The 22,592-nt window shown below is 43.2% G+C and overlaps 1 protein-coding gene across 2 annotated transcripts in view; it reads right to left on the bottom strand.

The window, feature by feature from the left end:
• The window catches only part of RYK (receptor like tyrosine kinase), a 242,654-nt gene that overhangs the window by 126,583 nt on the left and 93,479 nt on the right, over nucleotides 1-22,592 (bottom strand). Inside the window, exons 7-8 of one of the 2 annotated variants that reach the window (XM_077488654.1) lie at nucleotides 20,068-20,168; nucleotides 12-146 (exon numbers count right to left, since the gene is read on the bottom strand). In XM_077488654.1, the coding sequence (XP_077344780.1) occupies nucleotides 12-146; nucleotides 20,068-20,168 (236 nt within the window). The remainder of the gene's footprint in view (nucleotides 1-11; nucleotides 147-20,067; nucleotides 20,169-22,592) is intronic. The other variant, XM_077488655.1, reaches the window with a different exon arrangement.

Raw genomic sequence — 22,592 nt, 5'->3', positions numbered from 1 at the left:
CATTCACATACCTTCTTGAAGGACATCTTTGAGTGTAACTCTCTCTCGGGAAATAGCAATGTCCTTGACCTTGGCCTTTGCCTCTTGAAGAGTAACACTTTTCAGGTCGTTCTTCTCGATCCGCAGCGTTGGATAACCTGAGGAGCCAACGGAGCCAAACAAAACAATATGAATACCCAGGTTGTAACAGTTATTTCCATACAAAAAGCAAATATATGGTTAACAATTTAAATGGACTTCTAGAAACATTTTACAATTGGTACCAAGTACACGGTTAACCAGAAAATATGCTAATTGCTATATCAATACAATAGTCCTTATAATCCCCTAGGGCAGTGACGGCAAACCTTGGCACCCCAGATGTTTTGGAACTACATTTCCCATGATGCTTATGCATTCTGCAGTGTAGTTGAGCATCATGGGAAATGTAGTTCCAAAACATCTGGGGTGCCAAGGTTCCCCATCACTGCCCTAGGGCCTAGAAATTTTCCCAATAAGCATCTATATCAGTTGTAAAGCCCATATACGTAAATCCTTCTACTGAACTCTAGAGTGTCCACTGAAAAAAAAAAAAAAAAAATATTATAGGTTTAGTATACTTCTGGATGGCTGAATCAATTCTGTATTTTTTTTTCTCTCTCTCAGGGATATTATTATTATTCTTATTCATGATTTATATAGCGCCAACAGTTTATGCAGCGCTTTACAATGTATAGGGGGGACAACACAATTACAGTACAATACAAAAGGTACAGGAGGGCCCTGCTCGTAGAGCTTACATTCTAAAGGGAGGGGGTGGTGGTACAAAAGGTAATAGCTGCAGAGAATGATTTGATGGGGATTTGATGGGGATATTCCTATTTCGCTTACATATCATATATCTCACAAATTGTAGTTGTGAAATTTCCCTATGACAGCATGTCTGTGCCCACTCCTACAAGACGTAAAAGGTGTTGTCCTCCCTTAAATTGCCAATTATTCGATTTTTATATATTTATATCTCACTCACAGAGACTACTTAATGAATTAAAGAGATCACATTATATTAATCAGGAGTTCAAGAGAGAACACCTTTACATAATGTAGGAGTGGGCAGAGACACATGCTATCTTAGGGAAATTTCAAAACTACAATTTGTGAGAGATACAGAAAGTGCGATCCAACCAGCCAATGTTTGGCAGTTACTCTATCTGGATTGAGTAGCGGAGAGCCTTCCTGTCAGGAGAACACAGTGATTATTGCTAGCTGATATCGCCACGGGCAATAATCACATGTAAAAATCTGACACACTGGTTGCACCCAAGTCAATCGATGGATCGACTTGGGTACACAATCAGCCTGCCCATAGATGGCTAGAATCTCAGTCGGTCCCTGCTGAACTATGCGGAAATTCAAACGTCTACCACCGGCTTAAGGGCTCATTCACACGGAAGGTCATCCTGCACAGTATGAGCGGCTTTTTTTAACCTGTCATGGTGCTGAGCTGCATGCAGGCAGACCATATGAATGAAAGGACACATGTCTGTATGGACCCGCAGCTGTGCAGGCAAGTAAAAGTATTAATATATTAGAGGTGCACCGAAATTTCAGCCGCCGAAAATTATCGACCGATTGCAAATAAACAGCCAATACTGAAAGGGGGCGGGTCCACTCAGGTGCCTACTACTGGGGGACTGTCAACCTGGCATGCCTTAGTCCTCCACTCCCTCCTCCTCCCCTCGATCTCCGCATGTCACAGAGCTGAATTGTCCGGCCCGTAGTAACAATGTCCCACCTCCTGTGATAGATGATTGAATCAGTGTAACACGATCACAGGAGGCGGGACATTGTTACTGCGGCGCAGGCAATTCAAACCCTGCTCAATGACACACAGAGATGGCCACTCTGATCCGGGCACAGGCAGGCTGCATATGATGGACCAGTGTTTCTCAACTCCAGTCATCAAGGCGCATCAACGGGTCATGTTTTCAGGATTTCCACTATTTTGCAAAGGTGCTTTGATCAGTTTTCACTGCCTTAGTAATTACCACAGCCATTTCATCTGAAGGGAAATCCTGAAAACATGACCTGTTGGTGCGCCTTGAGGACTGGAGTTGAGGAACACTGCGATGGACACTGGTGAGGCTGTTGGGCACAGGCAGGCTGCATATTATGGGCACTGGTATGCTGCATATGACAGGCACTGGTGAGGCTGCTAAGCATAGGTGGGATGCATACGACGGTCCCCTGGTGGGGATGCATATGACGGTCCCCTGGTGGGGATGCATATGACGGTCCCCTTCCGCCCTCCTATGGTATAGACACGAGTGGGGGCCATCTTAGCCTCACTCGTCTCTGTACCCAGCTAGTGAAAGGACCCGATCGCCTCCGCCACTACCGACGGCTCTGGTAAGCGGCGGAAGGGCGGCGTGGCACCTCCCCCGCCGCCGATAGCGGTGATCTCGCGGCGAATCCACCGCGGAGACCACCGTTAACGTACAGCCGACCGGCGCCTGAAGAGATGATATCTCGGTTGTGGCAGCAGCTGCTGCCGTTACCGAGATATCCCTCTTCACAAATAGGATGTACATCGTCGTGCGCTGGTCGGTAAGTGGATACATACACACATATATATATATATATATATATATATATATATATATATATATATATATATATATATATATATATATATATATATATATATATATATATATATATATACACACACACACACACACACACACACACGCGGCAGAATTTATGATTTTCCGGTCCATTTTTCTGAGAAAATGAATAACACAAAAAACTTTCACTCTTGGTTAGTGTTTGGCTGAAGCCATTTATTATCAAACAACTGTATTTACTCTTAAATAATGACAACAGAAATTACCCAAATGACCCAGATCAAAAGTTTACATACCCTGGTGATTTTTGCCTGATAACATGCACACAAAGTTGACACAGAGGGGTTTGAATGGCTAATAAAAAAGTAACCATCCTCACCTGTGATCTGTTTGCTTGTAATTAGTGTGTGTGTATAAAAGGTCAATGAGTTTCTGGATTCCTAGCAGACCCTTGCATCGTTTATCCAGTGCTGCACAGACATTTTTGGATTCTGAGTAATGGGAAAGCAAAAGAATTCTCAAAGGATCTGAGCGAAAAAGCAGTTGAACTGTATAAAACAGAAAAGGGAGATAAAAAGATATCCAAGGAAATGAGAATGTCAATAAGCTGTGTTCAAACTCTAATCAAGAAGTGGAAAATTAGGGGTTCTGTTGAAACCAAACCACGGTCAGACCAACTAAAAGTTCAGCCACAACTGCCAGGAATATTGCTTGGGATGCAAAGAAAAATCCACAAATAACTTCATAAAGGACTCTGAAAACATGTGGTGTAGCTGTTTCAAGAAGCACAATAAGGGGCCACTTGAAGAAAGATGGGCTGCGTGGTCGAGTCGTAAGAAGAAAGCCAGTACTACGCAAATGCCACAAAGTATCCCGCTTACAATACGCTAAACACAGACAAGCCTCAAACCTTCTGGCAAAAAAGCATTTGGAGTGATGAGACCAAATTCTAGCTTTTTGGCCACAAACATAAACACTACATTTGGAGTGGAGTCAAGGCCTGTGATGAAAGGTAAACCATTCCTACTGTGAAACACGGATAACTGATGTGTTGGGGATGTGAGCGCTACAAAAGACACAGGAAATTTGGTCAAAATTGACGGCAAGATGAATGTTATCAAACAATACTGGAGGAACATTTGAAATTCATCAGCCAGGAAGCTGCGCATGGGACGTACTTGGACATTCCAAGATGACAATGATCCAAAACACAAGGTCAAGTCGACCTGTCATTGGCTACAGCAGAATAAAGTGAAGGCTCTGGAGTGGCCATCTAAGTCTCCTGATCTCAATATCATTAAGCCACTCCGGGGAGAGCTCAAAACTAGGGCTGCAACTATTATTTTCATAATCGATTAGTTGGGCGATTATTGTTACGATTAATCGATTAGCCTTAAAAAAAAAAAGTGTGGTATATAATTTAGTCAAGTTTAAAAAATAAGGCAATTTATTCTTAAATATCTCAATGCAGTGATAAATATAAATAACCAACTATATGGTTGGGGAGAAAAATATCTAATCCACTCTGAGAATAACAGACAAAAGAGATATACTGTATCTACTATTAGAGGAGATATACTGTATATACTAATAGAGGGTGAATCTGGTAAATATCAGACTCAGAGATCAATTTTTTTTTAATTAAAAACAAAGTCTTCCTTCCAAAAAAAAAAAAAAAAATGTAATTTTAAGAATGTTCGTTCTATTTTCTAATTGTTAGTGGGGTCAAATCGACATTCATTTTCAACCACAGTGACGGGAAAATTTGTAAATAGAAAACTTCTTGGTCAAAGGAATTTTCAGACCGTGTATGTGGTTTTCATTCAGAAATTACATTTTAAAAACAGAATGTTAAAACAAGTGAAAAATTCAAACATTCTTTCATTCAGCGAATGTACAAAGATTTTTCGTTTGAATATTCTCGTCTGAAAACTGATCTGTGTGGCCAGCATAAGGCTCAGTACACACCTACGCAGTTTGCTTTTGATCTGTTTTTGCTGTTCGTTTTGATTTTTGCACACGTGATTTTGCTGCAATTTGCATTATTGCATTTTTATTCGCCAATTTATTGTTGGGCAGAATAAAAAACACAAATTGCTGCAAAAACGCATTACATGCTTCTCTGCAGCTTCTCTATTGAAGTATATTGAATCAAAAAAGCACCGTTTTGCGTGAACGTGTCCCATAGGAAATCATGTAAATGAACTGTAGTGTGCTTCTGCAAAAAAAAACATAAATGTGAACCAGGTCTAAGACGTTTAGTAACATAATGGGGTTAAAAAAATAAATAAAAAATCAGCCCTTTTATCGTACACAAAAAAAAGCAGATAATCACTACTGTAAGGGGTTCATTTTTTTTACTGTAGAACTGTGAAAGTAATATTTACAAAGCGATTATTTGCTCTTTTTGTACTATAAAGGGCTCATTTTAGTTTTTTTTAACCCCATTATGTTACTGGCCGATTAATCGATTATAAAATAGTAATCGATTAATTTCATAAGCGATTCGTTGTCGATTAATCGATTAGTTGTTTCAGCCCTACTCAGAACGTGCAGTTCATGCAAGACAGACAGCCCACAAATTTACAGGAACTGGAGGCTTTTTGGATGAATGGGCAGCTCTATCATCTAAGATAAAGAGCCTCATCAACAAACACCACAAAAGACTTGAAGCTGTCATTGATGTTAAAGAGGGCAATACGCGGTATTAAGAATTGGGGTATGTAAACTTTTAAAGGGGCATTTGGGTAGTTTCTGTTGTAATTAGGATTTAAAGAGTAAACAGTTGACCGATAATAAGTGGCTTCAGCCAAACAATAACCATGAGTGAAAGAAAAGTTTTTGTGTTTTCATACTCTGAAAAATGGGCAAGAAATCATAAATTCTGGTATGTAAACTTATGAGTACAACTGTGTGTGTGCGCGCATAATATTATATATATTCTTTCATAGTAAAGCAACCCCATCAGCAGATTAAAGAAAAAAAATAAAAAATTTAAGAAGTAGGCAATTTACTATGTTGTCGCGTCGATGGGGTAATTGTGCGATTTGCTTTCATGGAATCCATGTAGGCTCCATACACACATACCTTTTTTGCAGCATGTCCGTTCCCAAGCGGAGCTATCAGCGGCAGCTTCTCCGTGCAGGCGTGTGCAGGAGAGGCAGCCAACAAAAGCCCCATGGTAAGTCTATGGGTGACTTGACTTCCTAGCCATTATCGGCCGTCTCTTCCACACAGCATGCGCCGCTTGAGATCGGACTGGATCGGCTTCAGAAAAGGCATGTATAGCAATTTTTGGTTTACACGGTTAGATAGATTGGTCTTAGAATTTGTCAGCAGCAAATAGATTTAGAGTTAGTTTTTGACTGAAATTTCACTTTAACCAATTCAGAGCAACACAAGAAGGGGAACTGAGGAAATTGGGACTTTTGATCAAACCATGGCCGGGTAGGGTCATATGACTCCATCCCTATCATTACGAGGAAAAAGCAGCAACAAGGGTGGACTTTAAATGAAGCTCATGATGGCAAATAGAAAGTGGATGATAAAATATTTAATAATCCATAAATACATGTGTACATACATTAAATTTCATATACATAGAAATGCACACTTTCATAGTGTCAATTTGTGAAGCAGTAATATCAGGCAATAACATATTTATAAACATCAATCACATGGTAAGGTTAAAAGGGATCTACTGAAATTCATGATTAGATGTACACATAACAAGATAGCACCTGCATGGTCTATGGTCTTTATGATCCCTGTCACAATATAAAATTGTAGATATAAGGGCACATATCTTAATAGGTATGTAATTGTGAGATACACGGCAACTGGTAGCTCGACGCGTTTCACAGCTTTAAGCTGCTCTTCAGCAGCAGACTTGTGATGTATCTGCAATGGGAAAATAGATTGACTAAGTAGACTAGCTTGTATCAATGAAGTGGAGGATCAAACCCCCCCCCCCCCCCAACAAGATCACTTACAAGTGTATGTGCACTTGATGGCACAATGTCAGGGATGGTGAGCCACCAAGGGCATCAGTATCAGGAGCTGGGGGGGGGGGGCATTTTCAGCGGCAGCACCCATCACAGACAACACCTCGGGCGGATCATCGCAGCTCCTGAACTGCTATATTTGCAATCATGAGCTTTATTTAAAGTTCCACCCTTGTTGCTGTTTTTTTGCAAATCAGGGCAACCTGCATCTTCGCACAAGAATGCGTGTTCAAGAAACAATTATTAAAGCAGAACTCCGGCCAAAACCCGGCGCTGTCAATCATAACGGACGGAGATCAGCAATCTATGTTCTCGTATACTATACCCGACAAAGCGGGAGATCCCCGCTGTGTCATACAGCCGATTACTGATAATAACCCCCGCACTACACAGAGATAAAAAAAACGGAAGGCAGAGTGGAAGTGCTCCTAGAATGTATTTAGCTGATTTAAAGGGTATCTATACTGATAATAATCCCTGCTCTGCACTGGTGGGACTGACATGAGGGACTAATATGAGGCTCTGGTGGACACTGACACATTGCACTGGTTTGTATTTATAAGGCTGTAACCCATCATACCGGGTGTTATGTATGGCTTGCTGGCTTCAGAATGAGGGTGTGATTTATGTTGAAGTGGGAGAGTTCACATTTATATGTACAAGCCTAGTGTACCGCCCACATTCACTCCCATCCCAAGGATTTATGGGGAATATAGGCAGATTACAGCGAGAAAGAGCGAGAAGAGGATATGATGCAATCGCTGTTCTAACACCTCCTCTTTGCCAGAATACAGGCTGCATTTTTTGAATCACAAAACTGACTTCCTGAAAATTTAGTCAGTCAGATCTCTTAAACGGTAATAAATTTCACAGATTTTTAGTGTTTTGTCTGTATGTACTAATGTTTTTTTTTTTTTTAATCCTGTAGTTCTGCTTTAAATACATGAATATACTAGTTCATGCTGAATAAACTACACCTAAAGTTGCAACCCAAACTGCATTCTAGATTAAAAAAGGTTACTTAATGAATGAACAATTCAGTAACATCAACTGTGATAAGCCTAGCAGCCAAAAGAAAAGCATGCCCAGGTGAAACTTGTTACACATCAGGGAAACATTAAATCATAGAGAGTTCTTATAGTGCTTGAATAAAAGATGAGTCTGACCCAACCCTCTGCAGGTTCTCACATTGCTTTCCTGGGGCCACGAATTGTGTTGAAGCAAGAAAATATGGCAAAATCAAAATCTTGTTTTTGGACTGAGTCCCAGATTTTACTGCTTAATGCCAATGTCATGGTAGAGGACTATATTATTAACCATTTAACTTGTGCAATCAATATAATCTCAGACAAGCCTTAATGCTGAAAACCAGGCTGAAAATGTGGGAATATATTATATATATATATATATATATATATATATCACACACACATATATTCCCCTGGCACCCAGTCTTATACATTCCCCACTGTAGTTCTCAGTAGAGTGTGTGATGACGTGACTACATCACCGCTTTCTGTAGTGGCAAATCCAAGAGTCTCAGACTGCCGATCATATCTGCCCACTGTGCAGTATAAGTAGGCCAGGAGTCTGATCCATTCCAAAACATGCCCACAGTCCTGTCTACATTGCCATTCATTCAAACTCCAAATCCCTGGGCATAATGGGATTTGTAGTTTTAAGAAGCAGTGAAAAACAGTAAGGCTGCTTTCACACTGGGGCGGTATTCAGGCGTTACAGCGCTAAAAATAGCGCCTGTGTAGCACCTGAAAAAAAACGTCCCCTTTCACTCCAGTGTGAAAGCCGGAGGGCTTTCACACTGGAGCGGTGCGCTGGCAGGACAGTGAAAAAAGTCCTGCTAGCCGCATCTTTGGAGCGGTGAAGGAGCGGTGTATTCACCGCTCCTACCCATTGAAATCAATGGGACAGCGCGGCAATACCGCCGGCAAAGCGCCGCTGCAGCGGCGCTTTGCGGGCGGTTTTAACCCTTTTTCGGCCACTAGCGGGGGTTAAAACCACCCCGCTAGCGCCCGCAGACCGCCGCTAAAACACCGGTAAAGCGCCGCTAAAAATAGCGGCGCTTTACCGCCGACGCCCGCACCGCCCCAGTGTGAAAGGGGCCTAACAGGAAGTGATGTTTTGGCTGTAAAATATACCTCCAAGAGCCTGGGGACAGGGGAAGATTTTCTGGAGAGATGACATGTTTGTTTTATTTTTTAACAGTGAGTTTTTTACAGTGTGCAGTATCATTCAAAAATCACATTAGTAGTTGCTTAAAGTGGAGCTCCGGCCAAAAGGAGACGCTCCGCTTGTTTGCACCCTCCACTGTCACATTTAACACGTACCCGATCCTACACCTGTCTCAGATTGCTGCGGCAAAATGAGCCGAAAGTTCGGGCCCCCTCCTTACCCTGCAGTCTTCTGACACATCACAGGTACCAGAAGACTATGGGATCAATCACAAGGTACAGCGTGACACATGCACGCACAGTAGGAAACAGGCTTCGAAGCCACAAGGCTTTACTTCCCGTTTCCCTTACTAGAGATGCCAGAACCTGCACCCAAAGCCAATTGGATAATCGGCTCCAGTGAGGACATCACAGGATCCCTGTACAGTATTTGTAGCGGCTGACTTATTTTTTTCTGTAGAAGCCTGGAGCCCCTCTTTAACTACGCAAGGCTAGATTCCAGAGCTCTTCAAGTCACTACAGAGTACCGTTTTGAGATAAATTTCCTTATACATTAGGACGACATGTGCTCTGATTAAAAGGCAGGGCATCCAAATGGCAACATTAATATATTTCAGTTGCTTTAACTTGCTTGAATTTTTACCCCCTGCATATGTTTCTGTGATTAAAGCAGAGGCCCAGCCAAAAGGGGAGCTCCACTTGTCTCCCTTCCCCTCCACTGCTTGTTCGGCACCTTTTAGAGGGGAGGGAGAAGCAGGTACCTGGTTTTGACAGGTAGCCACTCCCACTTGCAGCTCAGTTTAGACCCCCCCTCCCCCCGTAGCTTTCTGGGCCCCTTGCACACAGCACAGCAAGTTTTGCACATGTGCAGTAGGAAACCGGCTGCGAAGTCGCAAGCCTGGAGGTCCACTTTAAGCATCAAGAGCTAGTAGATCTAGGGCTGAAACAACTAATCAATTAATCGACAACTAATCGATTATGAAATTAATCGATTACTATTTTCATAATCGATTAATTGGCCAGTAACATAATGGGTTTAAAAAAAATATATAAAATGAGCCCTTTATAGTACAAAAAGAGGAAATAATCACTACTGTAAATATTACTTTCACAGTTCTATAGTAAAAAAAAATGAACCCCCTTACAGTAGTGATCATTGCTTTTTTTTGTACTATAAAGAGCTAATTTTAGTTTTTTAAACCCCATTATGTTACTAAACATTTTAGACCTGTTGTTTCACATCTATGTGTTTTTTGCAGAAACGCACTACAGTTTATTTATACGATTTCCTATGGGACACGTTCACGCAAAACGGTGCTTTTTTGGTTCAATATACTTCAATAGAGAAGCATGTAATGCGTTTTTTTTTAGCAATTTGTGTTTTTTTATTCTGCCCAACAACAAATTGGCCAAAAAAAATGCAAAATCGCAGCAAAATCACGCGTGCAAAAATCAAAATGCATAGCAAAAAGCACAGCAGAAACAGATCAAAACACAAACCACATAGGTGTGTACCGTGCCTTATGCTGGCCACACGGATCAATTTTCAGATGGGAATATTCAGAGGAAAAATCTTTGTACATTCGCTGAATGATAGAATGTTTGAAATTCTCACTTGTTTTTAAAATTAATGTAATTTCTGAATGAAAACCACATACAATGTCTGAAAATTTCTTTGACCAAGCGGTTTTCTATTTCCAAATTTTCCCATCACTGTAGTTGAAAATGAACCTCCCACTAACGATAAAAAATAAAGAAGAGCAACCGTTCTTAAAATTACATTTTTTTTTGAAGGAAGACTTTATTTTTAATTATAAAAAATTGATCTCTGAGTCTGATGATATTTACCAGATTCACCCTCTAATAGTATATGCAGTATATCTCCTCTAATAGTATATACAGTATATCTCTTCTGTCTGTTATTCTCAGAGTGGATTACATATTTTGCTCCCTAACCATATAGTTGGTTATTTATATTTACTACTGCATAGAGACATTCAAGAATAAAGTACCTTTTTTTAAAAATTGACATAGTAACTAAATTATACACCACACTTTTTTTTTAAGGGTTATTAACCGATTAATCGAAACAATAAATCGGCCAACTAATCGATTATGAAAATAATCGTTAGTTGCAGCCCTAAGTAGATCTATGTGCAAATTACAGAAATACATTAGCAAAGGCCCTAAAACATTAGAACAAACCGTCCGTGTATATTCTGGATAAACAGAGGAGATGCGATCATACATGGGGGGTGTCAGTGTATATGTATATAGTGATCCAATGCTAAAATAAGAAATACCCAGAAGTTTGTTTGGCAGTTTTTACCAAACCATGTAACACGGAACTACAACAGTGAAGTTCACTGACTGACACAGCTCCATTAATCTTGACCATAGGGTTGTTATGCCACCTTCAGGCGAGGACTAGGTAGAACATCATATACATGTGAAAAAAAATAGAACTTTACAGTTCCGCCCACGGGGCAGTGCCTCCAGTAACATCCCCTCAGCCTGCCTCCTGCAGCTCAGTACGTCAACAAGCAGTATAACGTAAATCAATAGGAGGGGAGGGTGCTGTGTCAGTCAGTGAACTTCAGAGAAAAGGATTTTACGGTGAGTACAAAAATCCTATTTTCTCTTTCGTTCACTGACACAGCTCCATTAATCTTGACCATAGGGACGTCCCCACCAAGCAGTGTCATAACAAGGGGTGGGAACAGCATAAAAAAAAAAAAAACTTCACCCACAACCAGAAGTGCTCCATAACAAGGGAGTCACCCCCTATCTAGCCGCATCAGAACTTGCGGTCAACAGTGCAACCGTGCATTATATTCAAAGTAACTATTTTCTTTAAACAGAAAAAGGAGTGCAGAATTGCAACATTACACAGACGCCTGCAAAACTTTGCAGCCAAAGCAGGCATACATCCACTCTGTAGAATTTGGTAAAAGTGTGAACTAGCCACTAAGTCGACGCCTTACACTCCAGAGCGACTGACGCTCGATGTCGGAAGCCCAAGAGGCCCAATTGCCCTGGTGGAATGGGCCATGACAGGAAAGGGGGGCACGTGCCCCTTCAAGGCGTAGGCCTGTACCACATCTGTCTGATCCACCTGGAAATGGTGGTCAACAAGACCACCATACCTCTTTTTCGGACCAGCTACCGAAACTAACAGAGAATCCGACTTCCGAAAGGGAACCGTGGCAGACAAATATATCCTTATATCCCTGACCATGTCCAGGAAATAAAGGGCCACCTCTTAGGATGTGTCAGTTTAGGACACAGAGATGGTAACACAATATCTTCATTAAAAGTGGAACGCCGAAACCACCTTCGGCAGAAAAGAGGGCTGCGGACGCAACACAACCTTATCGATAACCAGATAAGGCGACTTGCAAGACAAAGCCGCCAGTTCCAAAACTCTCCTGGCCAATGTAATGAGCAAAGGAAAGACCACTTTCTCAGAAAGAGTAAACAAGGGAATTTCTCCGATGTTCTCAAATGGCGGTTTCTGAAGTGCCGTTAACACCAGGTTCAGATCCCACGGGGGTATCGGTGGGCGCACCGGTGGAACTACATGTCGGACCCCCTGAACCAAAGTGCTCACTAGAGAGTGAGGCACCAGGGGTCACTGAAAAAAGGCTGATATTGGTCCTTTAATGATGCTTAAAGCCAACTTCTGGTCAACTACTCGCTGTAGAAACAGCAGGATCTTGGAAACTTAATAGGTGCGTGGATGTCATCCTTTCCCCTCACACAGAGATGTAAGCCTTCCAGATACGACGGTATAACTCCCGAGAAGAAGATTTCCATGCTCTCATCATAGTTGAGATCACCGAGTCCGATAGGCCTCGGTACCTTAGCATCTGGCTCTCAACAGCCATGCCGTTAAAAGCAATGTTAAAACAAGATGGAGAATCGGACCTTGACACAGAAGATCCTCTCGCAACGGCAGTCGCCAGGGAGCCTTCGCAACCAGTCTTACTAGGTCGGCGCGTCAGGGACACCGAGGCCAGTCCAGGGCAATCAGCATTACTGGAACCCCCTCGGCCTCCACTCTGCGGAGCAAACATGGTAGTAGCTTTAGCGGAGAAAAGTCGTAGATCAGTCGGTACTGATCCCATGGAGCCACCAGAGCGATTGACGTCTCTGCCCAAGGATCTCTTATCCTGGATACAAATCTTGGCCCCTTCCAATTGAGACGGGAGGCCAGAAGATCAACGTCTGGTGTGCCCCACCGCAGGCACAGTAGCCTGAGCATCTCTGGATGCAACGCCCATTCTCCTGGGCCCAGCATCTGGCAACTTAGTTAGTCCTCCTGCCAGTTTTCTACTCATGGGATGTAAATGGCCGACAAGGCCGGTACCTGTTGCTCTGACCACTGAAGGATGTGAGCGACCTCCCGTGCTGCAGCCAAGCTACTTGTTCCTCCTTGATGGTTGACATATGCCACCGCCGTGGCGTTGTATGATCTGATCGGACGCCCTCGTTGTCTCATCGACTATGTGGAGAAGCAAAAGCCTGATCACTCAGAGTTCAAGCACATTGATCAGCAACTTGGGTTCCTCACCCGACCAGAGACCCTGGGTCGACTGTACTCCCAGTGCTCCACTCCAGCCGGTCAGGCTGGCGTCTGTTGTGATCACAGTCCAATGCAGAGGTAGGAACAAATTCCTGGACCAAAGTGCCGGGGACCTCAGCCAAGCAGGGAGACCCTGACTGACTGGCTCACCTGAATATGCCGATCCAGGGATAACGGAGATATGTCCCATTTTGTCAATATCTCCTTCTGCAAGACTTTGGTGTGAAACTGGGCATACAGTACCGCCTCGAGGAAGGTCACCATGAGGTCAAGAACTCGCATGCAGAAATGCTGCGACGACCACCTGCGGTTCAGCAATAGTTTTACCGTAGCTCTGAGAGTCTGCAGTTTTCTCTGAAGGGAGAAAACTCTCGCTTCCATGGAGTCCAGCGGTAAGCCTAGGTACTCCAAGCCCTGAATCAGTATGAGCCCCGACTTTTTTAGGTTCAACAGCCACCCAAATTCTTGCAGGGTTTGCATGGTGATCGCCACATTCTCCTTTAATTCTGAGGCAGAAGCTGCTCTCAGGAGGAAATCGTCCAGATAACCTACGATTGCAATCCCTCGTTGTCTTAACGCCAAAATTGGAGTCAATACCTTGGTGAAGACTCAGGGTGCTGAACCCAAGCCAAAAAGAGGGAGCCACAAACTGGTAGTGGGCTTCCTCTACTGGAATTCGCAGAACCTTCTGATGCCTGAGGCATATGAGTATGTACAGGTACGCATCCTGGATGTCCAAAGACGCCAGGGAGTCCCCCTGATGGAGTGCAGCGACTACTAAGTGAACTGATTCCATTCTAAACCTCTGTACTTTAACAAAGCAATTGAGGCCATTAGGTCCAAGATTGGACGTACCCCTCCCCTTCCTTTTTTGGAGACTGCAGACAGATTGGAGTAGAACCCCTGGAACCTTTCCAACTCCGGAACAGGCACCATCACCTTGCGGCTTAGCAGGTCCCATACTGTCCCCAATAGGGCCTCCCAGTGAGCCGGGAGTAAGGGTATGCTGGAGGGGAAGAATTTGTTTGGTGGCCAAGAGAGGAACTCTATCTTGTAGCCAGAGGAAATCAGTTTGCAGACCCATTGGTCAGATAGCCGAGGCGCCTACCGGGCTGCAAACTCCCGAAGGCGACCCCCCATCGGTATGACGGGCTGGGGCAAACCTTCAGGGGCCACTTTGCCCATGCAGCGCCTCCACCCTGGCAACAACGTTTTCAGGACCGCCAACAAGGCGTCCAAAGGCACTGCACTGTTTGCAGACGAGCTGGTTGCAATTGCAAGGAGTTAGGGGGAAGTAACATCAGTTTCTGAAGCCATGCTGACCCACCCTGTCTGCCACCCTTGGGGACTTAGGACAGGTGCACAGTCCCACCCTCCTAGCTGCTGCAGACTAATGGGCCCCCAACTGTGCCTTTCAGCTACTAGAGTTTGTGCCCTGTGTCAGCTCCCAGGTGTCCCGAGTGAACAAAACGCACTATTCTGAGCCTCAGGGACCAGCGCTGAGCATAAAAACCATGCTGGGCTACAACAAAATGGTTGCCGGGTGGTTCCTGACCATGCTTCCCACTGAGTCACACCAAACAACTGTACACAGAGGACAGTGAAGAGAGAAAATGGCGGCAGAACAGCGCTATGACTAGATGCATGTGCAGACCTCCAGACACCCAGGGACACAGCCACCCAGCGCAGCCCCCCATCCAAGGTGAGAGCTCCCCAGTGGACCCCTGGCTATAGGCATACACACTGCTCAGCAGCCCATCATGCAGCATTCCCCACGGGGGTGGGGGGAGATAAGGACAGAGAGAAGAGAGGGAGGAGAGGGACCCACGAATCAACCTTCTAGGGAATACCCAGCTGCTCAACCCCGCTGAGGCAGGGAGAGCTGTACTATCCAGATGAGCTGGGGACATTCCATCACAGACCCACTCCCGAAGAGTATGGGGTGGCTGCTGGCCATGGCACACTGACTCAGATTTCAGTAACCCGGTCATGTGTGCCCTGGAGCGTTGCGCTCACAGGCCGCCCCCTGGAGCCTGAGGGGCATGTCGTCGCCGACCAAGAGCGTAGCTATGGTCTGCACACGCTTGATGGCCAGGCTGGGGATACTACAAGGATAAGGATATCCAGCCTGTCACCAAGCCAGCTGTTGATAGTAGATCACAGGATCCAAAATCTTGCGCAAAAGACAAACTTCTGCAAAAAAATCCCAGGACCAATGAGCCCGCAGGGTTCCCAAGTCCATCTCCTTAACTATGCAGAAAAAAAAACTGAGCTGCAGGAGGCAGGCTGAGGGGATGTTACTGGAGGGACTGCTCCCCTGGGTGGAACTGTAAAGTTCTGTTTTTTCACATGCATAACATGTTCTGCCTAGTCCTCTCCTGAAGGTGGCATAACAACCCTATGGTCAAGATTAATGGAGCTGTGTCAGTCAGCGAACGAAAGAGAAAGTATGATTTATACAAGGTATTAACCCTATTCTCAAAGTTCATAATCCCAGGAAGCACTATTCAAGCAGAAAATACCACACTCATCTCACCACCCCTAACCAAAACCTACAAATAGCAATGGATGAAGGCGCTCCAAAAGTTCAAACCTTCTTTGTCAATTCATAAAAACAAGCTTTACAAGGTACATCAGGAATAAAAGGAATACTGGGGCGGAAGTTTACTAGTTGTATTCTACATGTACACTCTCAAAAGGAAAGTATTGCAGAAGCAAAGACGGTCACAGACTTACACCTCGCTGAACTTCAAATCTAAATGGCAGAAAAGAGTCAGGAAGCTACAGCACCCTCAGCAAATAGCTGGAGTAGAGAATTCTGTAAAATATCAATTTGAAAATCCACACAAAACCAGATATTTCAGCTTTAGATGGCAAATGACAGACTGAAGAATTACTCACTAGCCCCTCTCCCCCAGAATACAATGCAAGCTAGTCTCATACCTGCATTTGCTTTATATGCTAGATAAAGCAAAACAAATCGCAAAAAATTCAGGCATCAGGCAGCTAAGAATCAAACCCACTAACATTAACCAAAAACAGCAGCCTGTCTGACAGAAGCAGGCCTAACATCTGGCTTCTGACAAATGGGCATGCTGGAAAATCAGCAGTCCGTTGGCATCCAGTCAGCTCTTGCAGCCATTGGCCTGGTGATTTTTATGCCCATGCCATCGAACCAACTTGTGCCAGACCAGTCAAGAGGGCTCTCATAGGGAACCATCGATTTATACACATCTTGTGACATGTGCTCACAAAGTTGAAGGGTATGTCGCACCAGTGTGAATTGGACCTAAAAACTTATTTTATTACACCAGCGCGATACATAGAAGCACCAGTACCCCCCAAAAATAAGACTTACCATTTCCAGTGTAAGGATAGATGTTTAAGCTTTAAAAAAAAAAAAAAGTATGTTTTACATAAAGCGCACACTGGCTTTGTGGTTAGGCTGGAAGATGCTGAGTATATGTTAGTCTTGATCGCCACCTGGTGGCAGCAATATATTAATGCTAATAAACTATATTTGTGTATGACACACAAATCACACAAATCTATGATTTGTCTATGTGTGTAGATGTGTCTACACACAGACACATCTATCTTTTAAACCCCCCCCCCCCCCCCCCCAAAAAAAAAAAAAGAAGAGCTACCTAAATGTGCTAAAGTGCAAAATGACAAAATGTGTAAACTTGACTTCTGTGAAAAAATTATACAATAGTTATCCCAAAAGTACAATGTGCTTCAATAATACTATCAATAACGTTTCAAATTATTATATAAATAAAATTGCTTCAATTATCCAAGTGAATCACACGAAAAACTGTGCTCTCCTTGAATGTGTTCTACGTTAATATGCCGCACTATTCCACCCTTCTTGTGTCTTGCTGTCCAGAGTGCCCTCTTAAGCAGTGTTCACTCAATATAGTTTTTGGACTGATTTACTTGCATGGACAACTGAAGCAATTTATTGGACAGTGATATAATACTTTGAAACATTCACAAATCGCATTTAGACACACTGCCCTCCAGCATAACTATATAGTATAATTTTGCACATAAGTTACGTTTACAATCTTGAGGTGCACATAGAGCGGCTGCTTGGTTTAGCAGGAGTACATTAGGATATTAAGCACAGCTGCCATCAGAATTTTTAGCAACTTCTACCTTTTAGAAGGAACCTGGTCATAGCAGAGAAAAAAAAGGGAGTGGCCTTTGCCAACTTAAGGTTGCATCCTTCAGGTACATTACCTTCATCCTAATCATAATTATTTCACTAGTTCTTAAATGACCTGGAATAAGCATTGGCTTAGCAGCTTACAGATCTATAGGTCGGGATCAATCACATCAGTCTCCCTCACCAATAAGAGTTTATAAAAGTTACCAGTGTCACTTAGGTGAGAAGTTAGTCAGCTAAATTATCAGTGTATGGGTTTAGTTTTGCACACAAATGCTGGGAGAATTAAGTGCTAAAGATGGCTATTTCCAACAGGAAGCATTACAGTCTCCTGACCCCCGTAAATTGATATTACCCTTCCTTATGCCAAAAAAAAAAAAAAAAAAAAAAAAAAAAACCCTAACAATTTTTCCATGCACAGCCACTCCTTAATGGCCCTGTAATCCTTCATGAAGGCATGCATGTTTCTCCTGCCTTGCAATGCTCTCCGTGAGCTCCCAAACCTCTACTCCCCCCTCCCTTTTTTATTTGGAACAGCAGTTTACATCAGCTGTGGTCACATGCACTGCTCTATGCACACTAGAAATTCCTTAGCCCAAAGTCCCTAATCAATTTTGGTAACAAACAAGAGAGGGTGGCCATGTCCCTACATAGAGGGGGACCACGGAGAATGAATACAGCCACCTTCACACGGCATTTTGCCACGGTGCAAATATTGTCAGGAATCGATAGATTCCTGCTGCTGACAGGTGTGAGCGATTATCTGTGGCCGCCAAGCCCATACACTTCAATGACAGCTTATCAGCTTAGTTATCTCTCTATCTCTATCCGCAACCTCTCCTTTACTCCCTGGGTGTGCTTTTCAGAACCAGGTATGAAAATCAAAAGGCCAAAACCTGTTGGAATGAAGAAGCATATGACTAATGCCCTCTACACACGGTGGGATTTTTCACTGGAAAATGTGCAATTGGATCATGTTGTCGGAAAATCTGACCGTGTGTGGGCTCCATCTGACTTTTCTCGTCAGATTTTCCAATGCACAAGTTTGAGAGCAGGATCTAAAATTTCCCGACAACAAAATACAATCATTTAAATTTGGATCGTGTGTAGACAATTCCGACGGACAAAGTGCCACACATGCTCAGAATAAATTACCAAACGAAAGCTATTGGCTACTGGCCCATTTATAGTCCCGTTGTACATGTTCTACGTCACCACGTTCAGAACAATCGGATTTTCCGACAACTTTGTGCGACATTGTGTATGCAAGACAAGTTTGGGCCAAAATCCGTCGGAAAAAATCAGATGGATTTTGTCATCAGAATGTCCGACCGTGTCTATGGGGCATAAGAGCCGAGGCAGTCAGAACTGTGGTATGGTGAGTCAAAGCCCCTGGGTAGGCTACAAATCCAGTGATTCCTAGCTTCCACAGGGATTCAGGAAGTCATCTTTGGCCACAATTTCAATCCCTTTCGACTAATTTCATGGCATTGACTTAAAGAGATGTTCTTCCTGGGGAAAAAAATAAATACCGGTAAATAAAAGTCAGCAGCTGTTTACTTTTAATATGTGGACACCAACCTCTCCAGGGAAGCGACAATGTCGGCACCCCAGTCGATTTTCAGATTGGCTGTTGGTTGCTGCCGTCGCCATCTCCAGTAAGGGAAACCAGCTTTTTCAGCTTCACAGCTGGTTCCCTACTGCACATGCTTTCTAACTGGCCCGGCAGGGGAGGAGTGGCCAAACTTCCGAGGGGCCGGGCCATCTCATGGAAGTCAAACAGCCCACACATACACACGGTGGGGGAATGGCATGCGATTTGGACAGGAATCGCACTGCATTCCTGTTGAAATTGCCAGTGCAATCTGCGCCCATTCATTATGTATCAATGCAATTTGGGCGAGTACCAATACAGTATGTTTTTCTCTCAAAAGTCCAGATGAGACCTTTAGTTGGCTTAATCGCCAAAACATCTACTGAAGCACGGCAGGGAGCGCTCTGTTGCACTGGGTCTTCCTCCTCTCCTCATGCAGTATCGGTGTGAGGAAAGGAGAGAGCTGAACCAGACATGATGCCGGTTTGTTGACGGCGCAATCAAGTGGGAAAGGGCTGTAGCGATTGGCCCTTTACCCCGATCCATGATGCAATGGGGCCCATGGATCACAGACACTTCCGGATGCACACCCCAGGGGGCACGCAAGAAGCAGGTGTACAGTAGGACGTCAATGGACACCCTCCCAGAACTAACTGACAGTGCTGTAGCCGTCATTTGGATATAAAGCGATCAGCAAGTGGTTAAAGATCAGACAGACGCGACAAGTTACTACAATCAAATTTCTGGCAGGATAGTTTCAGTAAAGTTTATCAAACGTCATGATTGAGTCCAAAAGAAAAATTGGATTGCGGTCTTGTTGTGTGCCTGAATACAATGCTGGATTATAAAGAGAAAAGAACGCTTGGTAAGAACACCACAATTGAATTAATACTAGTACATTGCTAAATGAACTCTTACTGGTGACAGGTGTGGCGTTGTTAGGGGTGTCTGCTCGCAGGTATTGTGTCGTCTGTGTAGATGGCTGAGAGAGTCCCTGGGAGCTGCTGCTGTCACTTATGCTGCAGAAAGAAAAAGTACAATCCACATTTTTGCACTATACCAACAGACAAATAACGGATATGTGAATATATGGACCTCATTACACAGTCAAAGTTTAGGCTTTACCTATACATTACTTTATACAAACGCCATCATTAGGGCTTTTTCCATATGAGGGGGGACTAACAGGATCCACCTGCTCAGCAGGGAATCTGTCCGCTAAGCCCAACTGAGCAGGCAGATAGCTAGTCTGTGTCCGCTCCGCATATGCAGGGCGAACACAGACACAGCCCGCTCTCCCCTATGTGTGGACAGATGTAAACACACGGTCTGTTTTTACACCCGAATGCAATCAGATACGCTAGACTGATTGGGTACAGATCCCCATCCATCTGTTTCTAACGGATCGGATAGAATGTAAGCTGATGTAAACTGACATATCTGCTTACACCTGTCGCTCCATAGAGGACAATGCAGGGTCTGACCAGGGTCCCCTGAAAAACTGACAGACAGACCTGATCGATTCACAGTGAAAGGGACCCAGAAATTGATGGTATGCTGTAAACCACAGAAACCTTTCGACTGTCTCAGCTAGTGAAAGCCGATTTTTGATTTCTTGCCATGGTTTACTTCACACATTGTTTTTTTTGCCTTGTTTCATTATATGGATTCCTAAAAGAGAAATAATTAAAAAAATTTAGAGACTGATCTAAAAGTAATTTTAAACTGGGTCTTGCTACTGTGTTACACAACAGTCATATGAAGCATTGTAATCAAAACACAATACTGTGTGTAAAAAAACACAACTGGGTAAACACAATAGGGTTGATTTATGAAAAACGGAGAGCGTAAAATCTGGTACAGCTGTGCATGGTAGCCAATCAGCTTCTAACTTCAGATTGAACAATTAAAGTGGTTCTAAAGCCTTAGAGGAACAGCAGTCTGCTCACACAATTTGTAATAAAAACCTCTTTGCAATTCTGAAGCTTCTCTCCAACCACTTTGCATATTTTATATATACTGTGATATTGTACTTGTCAAATATGCTGCAGAAATCTCCCTCCACTAAGTCTGGCTGTAACCATTTTAATTGTGGACAGCTGAAGCTGCTGCCTGCTCACTTCCTGGATTTACACAGAGGCATACCTGCAGCTCTCATTTGCCCTCTTATGACTCACCCCCCCCCCCCCTCCCTTCCTGACAAACTCTAAGGAGACAGAGAGCTGTGCATGATGTCATATGCCTAGGCATTTTACCAGACAAAAAACAGGAAGTGGGCTATATAAGGTATTTCCTGGCAGAAAAAAAAAAATGTTTTACTATCCAAAATTAAAACAGGGGTAGAAGATTTAATAGATGGAAAGATAAAAAGAAGTGGGCACGCATAGGTGACCCCATGGAAAGCGTCTTTCTATGGGGGCACCAGTTGAAGAGGAGGGGCCAGGAGCCCAGTAACAGACCCCAGAAGAGGAAGATTGGGGCAACAACAAACACGTATATACTTACCTGCACTGTGCAATAGTTTTGTTTATTTTAATAATAAAAAGCAAAAAAAAAAAAAAAAAACAACTGAAAAGCTGACTGGTTTCTAGGCAGACCTGCACCAGATTTTGCACTCTCCAGTTTTTGTTAATCCACCTTAGTGTGCCCAGGACTACATATAAATTCATCAATTACAAAGAGAGTAATCCAATTCCATTCTGATATATTAATTGTTCTGTGAAAGCAGTTAATATTTAGAGCTGCACACTAGAACAAAAAAAAAAAAAAATCTCTAGATAATGCAATACACAAGATGTACAAGCCTACAGAAGAGCTTAACCACTACAATACAGGGCACTTTCACCCCCTTCCTTCCCAGCCCAATTTTCAGCTTTCATCGCTCTCGCGCTTTCAGTGACAATTGCGCGGTCATGCTACACTGTACCCAAATGAAATTGTTATCATTTTGTTCGCACAAATAGAGCTTTATTTTGGTGTTATTTATTCACGACTCCGTTTTTTATTTTTTGCGATATAAGCGCAAAAATAGCGGAAATTTGGAAAAAAAACAATATTTTCTTTTTTCTATTTGAAAAGAAATCCAATAAAATCAAATTTTGTCATAAATTTAAGCCAAAATGTATTCTGCTACATGTTTTTGGTAAAAAAAATTCCGTTAACTGTATAATAATTGGTTTGTGTGATCACGGACATATGTACGCAAATGATCATGTACATATGTGTGCAGGTGATCACGTACATATGTGTGCAGATAATCATTGGGACATGTGATTTTAGTGGGACATATGTGGGGGACATGTTTTTATTATTAGGGACATGTGTTTTTATTATTTGGGGACATGTGTGGTTTGGGGACATATGTGGGGACTGTGTTTGTACTGTGTGGTGTGTTGACACTAGACTGATGATCAGTGAGTAAAAAGCTGTAAAAAGCAGCCCAT

This window comes from Lithobates pipiens, unplaced genomic scaffold, assembly GCF_037356315.1.
Source record: "Lithobates pipiens isolate NorthernLeopardFrog02 unplaced genomic scaffold, aLitPip1_a1.2 Scaffold_18, whole genome shotgun sequence".
In the NCBI taxonomy this organism is placed as follows: domain Eukaryota; kingdom Metazoa; phylum Chordata; class Amphibia; order Anura; family Ranidae; genus Lithobates; species Lithobates pipiens.
The sequence above is the reverse complement of the archived record's forward strand: the minus strand, read 5'-3'. Positions and strand labels throughout refer to the sequence as shown.